Consider the following 9,632-nt stretch of genomic DNA (forward strand, 5'->3'; position numbering starts at 1 on the left):
GAAAGTATAAATTTTATTTTACTGTGTTCACTATGTTATTTTTAAGATTTTTTTTTAAATTCTTGTGATATTTATCAAATTTTCCACATCTGATTTGCCTTTGTATGAATAGCTCTTAGCAGTTTTGGCACAATGTTTTTATCTAAATGTAACAAGAACAAGAGGTTATTTTTAGTAATTTCCCTCACTTTATCTTCTAATCCTAATCATTCAGATGCAGGCTACTACACTGGTTGTGCTTCCAGACATGTATAACTCCTCATACGGGAGCTGCCCTGGGTCAGCACCTTGTCTTTATCAAGAGTATTGCTGTCACAGCTGACAGAACTCCTTACAAGTTTTGGATGGTGTCCATATGAGAAAAGAATTCTGTTTGGACTAGAAAAAGCTATGCTGCTCTAGGAATCGCAAGGCAATAAATTTCATACCTGTATTTTGAAGCAAACTTAAAAAACAGAAATAAAATTTCTAGATGATGATAATGTGAAACATTTCCTCTTTTTTTCCCCCTTAGGATTTGCATTTATACAACACCCAAGCTTAATGTTTGAACAGGAAGTAAAGACTCTGTACAACAGCATTCTTTCAGATAAGAACTGTTCAGTAAACTTAAAAATCCAGGTGTTAAAAAACCTCCAGACCTACTTGCAGGAGGAGGATACACGTATGCAGCAGGCAGACAGAGACTGTAAGTGTTGAGTTCTTCGTGCTTATGAGGCATGCAAAATCTAACTTCCTTGCATACAATTACTATATATGTGAACTGAGTCACTCAAGATAGTTATCTATGTATAATATTGTATACAAAGTATCCTGGAAGAATTTTCAAAACTGGTGTGCATAAATAAATTGAAGTAAAATGAAATTGACATGTAGTTTATTATTAACTTTCAAGATGTATAAATCCTGGAAGCAATCCAGAATATGTCATTGCTGTAATGATGATAGTAATACTTTTCATGAAAATCTTCTCTAGGGTTAATATTCAGATACAAAATAACAAATAATAAGTATTTTTTAAAATGAAAAACCTTTTAAGGAACAAGAGTTTAATTTAGCTTGTATCTCTTTAGTTTTCGTGAAGAATATTTACCATCACATTGTTACACTTTTCATGAGATCATAAAACCCATTCTAAGACAGCTGAAATGTGTACAGATAGTAAAGCTTAAAGATCAGTATGTATCAATTAATGGCAAAGTAAATGATTATACTATGGTGAGTGTGCTATTGCTTTTGTCTGTTTTACAGGGAAAAAAGTAGCAAAACAGGAAGACCTGAAAGAAATGGGTGATATTTCTTCGGGGATGAGTAGTTCCATCATGCAGCTGTATCTCAAACAGGTCCTTGAGGCTTTCTTTCATACCCAGTCCAATGTACGCCACTTTGCTCTAAATGTCATTGCACTGACATTAAACCAGGGTCTCATCCATCCTGTTCAGGTACGGCAGGCCTCTCCGATGGGAAGGGAGGGTTGTTAATTTTCAGAGGTTTTTATGCTTGCTAGATAAATTTCCAGTTTTTCTCTTCCTGTTGTGTTAAAGTAATTTCTTATCGTAGCAAGGGGCCTTTACAGAAAACGTACTTTGAAATATGATCTATGTTGATTAGCCAGTGGGATTCCAAGCATCATATTTTCTTGTCTTTGGATCAAGCTGCAGAAGTCCAGACAGTGCCTACAGAGTACTTACAAGTAGACATACTACTTTTCTGTTAAAAGAATAAATTTCAGGTGTATGCCAGGCCTTTTTCTTCCTTTGATTCTGCATACTGGAAATTGTCATCTTGCCTCCACCTCAATACCCATATCCTCCAGCATCAGAACTGTCTCCAGACATCATCTCCATTACTCTTACATAATAATTTCTATTATTATTTTTAATGCTGCAGCCATCATGCATGTTCAGTCATAAGTGGTGTTTATGTTTTTTTAATGTTATTTTTTAGAGTTTGAGAGAAATTGGAATATGCCTGAAACCTTGCACAACTTCTATTATTATTTATAGTGCTGTCTCTCTTGTATATTGTATTATTTGCTTGCAAAAAATAGTGAGGTGATCAAATTGGATAGCTTCCTATTTTAGTTTCTGCAGTAGTCAGAATACAAGAACAGTGTGATGGAAGAATAAACACTAAGAAAGAGGTAGTAGTACAATGACTCTGAATAATCATTTCATTTGTTTTTCAAGTGTGTGCCATACTTAATTGCTATGGGCACAGATCCAGAGCCCTCTATGCGAAACAAAGCCGACCAGCAGTTGGTGGAAATAGACAAAAAATATGCCGGGTTCATTCACGTAAGTTATTCGAATTTAAAATTCTACAGAATTTAAAATTCTACAGAATACCGTTTGTTGATGGTTTAATGCTTGAATATGCCTCAGGTGCAGAAAAAGAATATAATGTAACAAATAAGCAATAGCGATAAGCAGTTGTAAAGAAGATCCTGACTCTTTCCCCTACTCACAGATTTCTCTTATTAGAAACATAAAGGATGTAATAGGATATAATCATTTGAAGCATCTCTTCCAGTCTAAGATTTTCTTTAATTTATAATTCACAATGTTTTTCACACTGAGTAGTATATACGAGTATTTATTTGATAAAAGATAAGGACAGCTGTTTCATGTTCAGCAGCTGCTTACCTATATCAGCAGATTAAGGAAGAGAACTCCTTGTTCACAGTAGAGATCCTTAGTGTATATGCATTAGAATTTTAGGATATTGAGGCTTTATGAATTGTAATCTGAACAGAAGGAGCATAGGAAGGTGTTTAGAACTGGGGGATCTTGCTAAAGGAAAATATGAGGGTTAAGTGAGGACTTGGGGAGTTATGGCCTAGTGCCATTAGTTCTGCTTAAGATGTGAAACTGAGCTGCGGAATGCTTACCTTACTTCAGAAGATCCCATTCTTGGTTCAGTGTATGTACTAATTATGGGAGTTCCCAAACCTGCTTGTATTCCACTGAGATTGGTACATTGTACTGTTCATGGTATACAAACACATACCTAATTCAGTAGGTGAAGACTAGCAGATGAGATGTGTTCTGCAGGCAGCTCAGATTTAAGACAATGTATACATGAGGAGGTAACTATGCTGAAAAGAAGCAGAGATGTTATGTGGGCAGTTGGATATGCAGTCTACCTAAAAACTCAGTCTGTTCTGAAACTAGAACAGCAGCCTTGAAGCAAGTAAAATCAGCTGAAAATTCTATCATATATATAGAAAAACACGTTATTTTCTTTCAGTTTATTTGCACTAATATGAACTCAGTATTGGTTTAACTACAGCTGATACAAGCATATGTAGTTGGTAAAATATTCTGTTCATGTATGAACATTTCAGTATTTTTGAAACTAATTTAAATTGGAATAACTGGCTGCAGTTGGTGAACAGACTCGCGGTATGGTTCTGACATAGAATGAATGGTGAAAGATTGCAAGACATTTTGATCTCTGCTACAAATACTGTTTTAATGTTTGCCAGCTCAAGAGGGAGTACCGTTGTAGTGCATGTTGGAATGTTAAACTTCAGACGAGCACCACTTACAAGGAAATAAGCTAGGAGATCTGTTAGTGGTTTCTGTTAACAGGCATTTGTTTAATTTCCCACTGCAAAAAAAAATGTTTGTTCATTTCAGTTTTACTGCTTGAAAGCAATTGTTTAAATAAAATAAATACTTTTCCATTTCAGATGAAAGCAGTGGCTGGTATGAAGATGTCTTACCAGGTACAACAGGCAATCAATACCTGTCCAAAGGATCCTGTAAGAGGTTTTAGACACGATGAATCATCCAGTGCGTTGTGCTCACACCTCTACTCAATGATTCGGGGGAACCGTCAACACAGACGAGCATTTCTAATTTCTTTACTCAACCTCTTTGATGATACTGCAGTAAGCATCAACTTTCCTTCACCTAAAAAAAAAAAAAATCAAATACAGCATTACAAGCCTTAATTCTCCTTTCACAGTGTATTTTTATTCTATAATTTTTTATAACAGTATTTCCCTACTGTGTTTTGTTTTGCTTTGTAATACGTGCTATTTACCTATATAGTAGAATGCCTTTGTTACTGTTGCATCATTCTATATCTTTCTATACCAAGTTTGGATTGATCAGAAATTATGTATCTTCAGGTATGGCTAAATCTTGCAAGTGGTCTTTAGAGTGCTGTGGGGTATATCTAGAATAAAATCAGTGATCATGTTTTTTTTTGCTTTAGACTGTTAAGAACACAGGACAAGTGTATAAATCTAATGTATTTATATTTATAATCTAATGTATGTATATTTATATAGAATTATGTACACTTACATAATTTTTTCTTACATTCCAGAAAACAGAGGTGAATATGCTCTTGTACATAGCAGACAATCTAGCCTGTTTTCCTTATCAAACACAAGAAGAGCCACTGTTTATAATGCATCATATAGATATTACACTATCAGTTTCTGGTAGCAACCTACTACAGTCATTTAAAGAGGTATGTGCCTTTACATTTTAATATATTTGTTGCAGTGGCAACATAAGCTTTTCTACGCTCTGGTCGATTTTTCAATGACAGCAGTGCCATTATTATGATATGGACAAGCAGCATTACTTTGTAACTAGTAGTTAAAAAACAGCCCTTTTCTGTTCTGGCCTGGACCTGGAAGATGCTAATTAAAAACTTTCCTTACATTGCTGCTTACATTATTAACAAAGAATGCAGAATTTTAAGATACTAACACTAAAAACCTATAATTCCCTAGTATTTCTGAATAATAAAAAAAAATCATGAACCTCAAAATACATGAACCTGGAATCATCATTAAATATTGATTTACTGTGGTTGTTTTAATAATAATCCAGTTTGCTGTTTAACTTCTTTTGTTGTCAAGTAGCTGCTGGCATTTTCATGTGTGTCACCTTTACATTGTTTACTTCAAGACAAGCGTATATATTTAATTTCATAAGGTGGCATATAAGAACCCCAGTCATCCTATAGTATCTGTTGTTATGGCAATACACAACCCTGTAAGAAGAAGGCCTCTATTTCTCAGAGACTTCAGCATCTCTATTTCCTGGACAACTTTTACTGTTAAAAGTTTAAAGCTGTTAGGAAGCAAGTCCATTTCAAGAATTTCCAGTCTGATTACTAAGTACAAGTTGGTGTTGATGCCTGCAAAGTACGCTGCTTTGAGTTCTCATCCCCACCAAAGCTGATTTTTAATCTGCTAGAAAAGGACAGTACATTCTTCAGATTGGGCACCAGTGTGTAGCACCCTACACAGTGAGGATGAGATCCTGACTGGGACATCTTAAAGTTCTGTGTTATGGAAGATCGTAGTAGGTGCAGTGATAATACAAGTGTGAAATTCTGTAGCTCTATAAGTAGTGGAACTGATTATTAGTAACTCTGTGTATTTGTTTGGGGTTTCCCCTGGTCAGTAGTAATTAATATCACAGAATTTTAACAGAGGCAAGCATTGAAACCATCTTGGACTAGTCTGTACCAAAATACGTATGTAATGCACACAAATGATATCCAGGTGACAGAAAATGGAATTTTCTTATCAATTTATTGTAATGGCAAAGTAGGGAGCCTTCTAAGGCCTTTTTCTGGCACTGCTAACAAACTTGAGTAGTCTTTTAAGACTGCTGTGGAGTACTTGTTGCTTCACTTACTTCTGTTTTACCCACTTTGCAAAAAATGTGGTCTTTGGATGAGCTTTTTTTGGAGGAGGTCAGGGGGGAATTGAGCATCTTTTTGCCATAAATAATTCCAATCTTAGAATATTTAGTTATGAATTAATAATATTGCTCAGGGAATTCTTGCTGATTTCAGCCAATGATGATTTTGGAAAGATGTTTTAGAAATATGCATGATGCTATTTTACTCTAATTTTGGAATGTGTGTTAATTTCTCTCACAGTCTATGGTGAAAGACAAAAAAAAGGAAAGAAAGCCTTCATCAGATGAGGAGACTGAGAGTGACAGTAACAGTGGTAGTGAGAGCGAAAGTGAAGAGGAAGCTTCTAAGCCTCGGAGGTTACGGAAACGAGTAGACTCTGATTCAGATTCTGATGAAGAAAATGATATAAATGCTGTGATGAAATGTTTACCAGAAAATTCAGCTCCTTTAATTGAATTTGCAAATGTCTCCCAAGGCATATTACTACTTTTGATGCTGAAACAGCATTTAAAGAACCTCTGTGGATTCTCTGACAGGTAAAGATACTTATAGTCTGATCTTGTCATCTCATGAGTTCTTTGTAAGGATTAAGTTTGGATGTTTTTGTTTTTTTCTTTTTTAATGATTGTAACTAGCTGTTTTAAACAATAGATTTGTATAAGAGAAAAAACATAAATGTAACAAGTTAAATGCAATGAAACAAACTTTGAGTTAGAAAAAGCAGTGATTTCATTTCTTATCAGGATGTCTATTGTATATGAAATGATGAAAATATGACTGCTTGTATTGAAGATTTTAAAAGCTTTTCCTTGAAATTGTGATTATTTCCGTGAAATCCTTGAACAAGCTCTTCTCTCTTGTTTTGTTTAAACAGTAAAATTCAGAAATATTCTCCATCTGAATCTGCAAAAGTTTATGATAAAACTATAAACAGGAAGACAGGAGTGCACTTCCATCCAAAACAAACTCTGGATTTTCTGCGGAGCGATATGGCTAATTCCAAGATCACTGAAGAAGTGAAGAGGAGTATAGTAAAACAGTACTTAGATGTAAGTAAAATTGCTCTGCAGAATATCTAAAACTCTTCTAAAAACTAACTAACACAAGACAAACTTGAAAGCAGATGCTCAACAAATCGAATGAGGATTTCAAAATGCTGTGTTCCTGGTAATCAATATTTTGATAACTCACAACTTCCTTTTGGGATATCTAGCAGGATTATCTTTCAAAGTCTTGTAATAAATGTAAACACAACAAAAATAATTTCAACTAAAGGATATTCATCTTTACAAAATATTTTCTAATTTTTGGCATCCATTCTGTATACCTTTCCTTTGTAATTTGTTCCCTTTAATCCTGCCTGCTTCCATCAGAGGGCCATAGACTAGATCTACTGGATTTAGTTTTTCTTTTTCTTTTTTTTTTTTTTGGCAATTCTTTAAAACATTTAAAACATGGAGAAAACTTTCAAACTATGGAATAGAAGAAGCTTTAGAAATATAGTAGAAAATGAGAGGAAAGTGTAGAACAAGATATGTGAATTGTTCAAGTTGTCTGCCATTCATTTTACTGTGTTTCTTTATCTTTCCTTTTTTATTATTGTAGTGTCGTATAAATGTTTATTTTGAAAGTTACAATATGGACTGATCTGGTTTGTGACTTGTTCTTGTTTTTTTTATTTTATTTTGGTTTGGTTTGGTTTTTTAGTTCAAGCTCCTTATGGAACATTTGGATCCTGATGAAGAAGAAGAAGATGGAGAAGTGTCAGCTAGCACAAATGCTCGGAACAAAGCAATTACCTCGCTGCTTGGAGGAGGCAGCCCTAAAAACAATGCAGCTGAGACAGAGGACGATGAAAGTGATGGGGAGGATAGAGGAGGAGGCACTTCAGGGGTGAGGCGGAGGAGGAGTCAACGTATTTCGCAGCGTATTACGTAAAATGATTTTTATGTGCTTATAAATGTCAGTCTATTATATTAAATGTACACCAAGTAATGTAATCCACATGAAAGAAAGCATTTTGTAGATAGAGATTCTCTACTTAACCGTTTATACAACTTTTGTAGAAAGTTTAACAGAAAAGACAATAAAAAAAAAAAAAACAAACTAGAAAATGAGATTTATCCAGTATAAAAAGTTATTAATTTTCCTTTGGAATGTACTGTGTGTTATCCTTTTTATTGTTGCCAAGTTTTTATGTAGCTTTATGATTCATGTGTATATATAATTTTATATATCAATAAGAGATAAAGACACGGGTACAAATTAAGAGTATGTGGTTTTACAAGGATATGTTAACCCCTTGGCGCTGGCGGTCGCGGTGCGTCTCATTGCCGGCAATGGAATGTGTGCCGGGAAATCCCAACTCCCGGCGTCAAGGGATTAAAAGCAATAAAAGCAATAATTTCACTAAAGTTCTTTTGTGTAACACTTGGTCTTTTTTCCCCCCAATGTTTTAGTCATTGAGAAGGTCAAAACGAAATTCAGACTCTACGGAGTTGGCTTCACAGATGAATGAAAGTGTTGATGTCATGGATGTCATCGCTATTTGCTGTCCAAAGTACAAAGACCGACCACAAATTGCAAGAGTAGTACAGAAAACCAGCAATGGCTTCAGTGTTCAGTGGATGGCAGGCTCCTACAGTGGCTCCTGGACTGAGGCTAAGCGCCGTGATGGCCGCAAACTGGTGCCTTGGGTAGACACTATTAAAGAGTCAGACATTATTTACAAAAAAATTGCTCTAACGAGTGCTAATAAGCTGACTAATAAAGTTGTTCAGACTTTACGATCGCTGTATGCCGCCAAGGATGGAACTTCCAGCTAATGAATTTGTACATGCAGCCAAATTTACAGGAATTGAAATAACAGAAAAACTTGAAATATCAACTTTCTGGCAAAAAAAAAAAAAAAAAAAAAATCAGTTAAATGAAGAGTAAGAATGGAACCTGGGACACAGGAAAAAAAGAAGGAAATGTTTGGTAAACATTTTTGTGGGAGCTTCCTTCGCTGTTGTGCAGCAGAAACTTCTCAGTTCATTTTTACTCCCACTGTATAATAGTTTAACAAAAAATTGTTTATATCTTGAAAAAAAACTTTCTGTTTAAAAAAAATAAACAAGTGAATGTTGGAAATTAGTCTGTTAATGTTCTTAATAAAGTGTTCTTGGAGTTTAACCTAGCAGCGGATGGCTTTCTTTAGCTTAGCCCAGTTTCCAGGGAAGCATTGTTTTTCCAGGCTGTAAAATGGCAGAATCTCCTGGATATATAATTTATTCTGTTGAAGAAAAAAGAGGAAAAAAAAAAAAAAAGCATGCAGTATCTATGACCTATCTGCAGGAGGAGTTTTTGTAAATGTAGATTTTGATGTATTAGGTCACCCTGAAATAATACAAGAAAAGGGATCCCCAGCAAATCTGGTGGAACAAATACTGCAATAAATTTTTTTACTTCTCTTTGTTACTTGTCTGTTTCCATTTGAATTTCTTATTGTAAAGATTTGTTTAAATCCATTTATATTATTTGCAGTCTTTTATGTAAAATTTACTATATCAGTGGTTTTCAAAACAAGACATAAGATATTGTTTATACAATTTGTATAGGCTGACTTCTGAATAATGGGTATCTTTTTATTTTTATCCCTTAAAGGGTGTAAACACAAGTTAACTCCAGGGTTTTATTGTATCCTGCAATATTTAGTATTAACTATATGATTTAGCACTGTGCCAAACACATTTTCAAGAGTACATTTTGATATAAAAAGAAACTATAGTTTATTCCTTGTATGCTTCAATTTCTTTCTAATGCTGTCCAAATGGTAATTCATGATAGTTTAAATTTTGGGAAAGCTGAATGACTATTCTGCTTGGGCTAACTGGCCATGTATGCATTTCTCTGGGTTAATACGTAGAGGTTCGTGTCAAAAGGAGATACCTACCAGTATCTGAGGAGTGAATGGG

General features: G+C 34.6%; 1 protein-coding gene across 9 annotated transcripts in view; it reads left to right on the plus strand.

The window, feature by feature from the left end:
* Window positions 1-9,131, plus strand: part of NIPBL (NIPBL cohesin loading factor) — a 169,993-nt gene extending 160,862 nt beyond the window's left edge. For 8 of the 9 annotated variants that reach the window (XM_040542236.1, XM_040542237.1, XM_040542239.1 and 5 more), the window contains 9 exons: window positions 515-688; window positions 1,252-1,442; window positions 2,190-2,297; window positions 3,695-3,895; window positions 4,339-4,485; window positions 5,917-6,212; window positions 6,551-6,725; window positions 7,384-7,569; window positions 8,136-9,131. In XM_040542236.1, the coding sequence (XP_040398170.1) occupies window positions 515-688; window positions 1,252-1,442; window positions 2,190-2,297; window positions 3,695-3,895; window positions 4,339-4,485; window positions 5,917-6,212; window positions 6,551-6,725; window positions 7,384-7,569; window positions 8,136-8,501 (1,844 nt within the window). In that variant the 3' untranslated portion in view covers window positions 8,502-9,131. Of the gene's footprint in view, window positions 1-514; window positions 689-1,251; window positions 1,443-2,189; window positions 2,298-3,694; window positions 3,896-4,338; window positions 4,486-5,916; window positions 6,213-6,550; window positions 6,726-7,383; window positions 7,611-8,135 lie in introns of all 9 variants that reach the window. The other variant, XM_040542240.1, reaches the window with a different exon arrangement.
* Window positions 9,132-9,632: the final 501 nt, after the last annotated feature.

Source organism: Cygnus olor, chromosome Z (assembly GCF_009769625.2).
Source record: "Cygnus olor isolate bCygOlo1 chromosome Z, bCygOlo1.pri.v2, whole genome shotgun sequence".
Lineage (NCBI taxonomy): Eukaryota > Metazoa > Chordata > Aves > Anseriformes > Anatidae > Cygnus > Cygnus olor.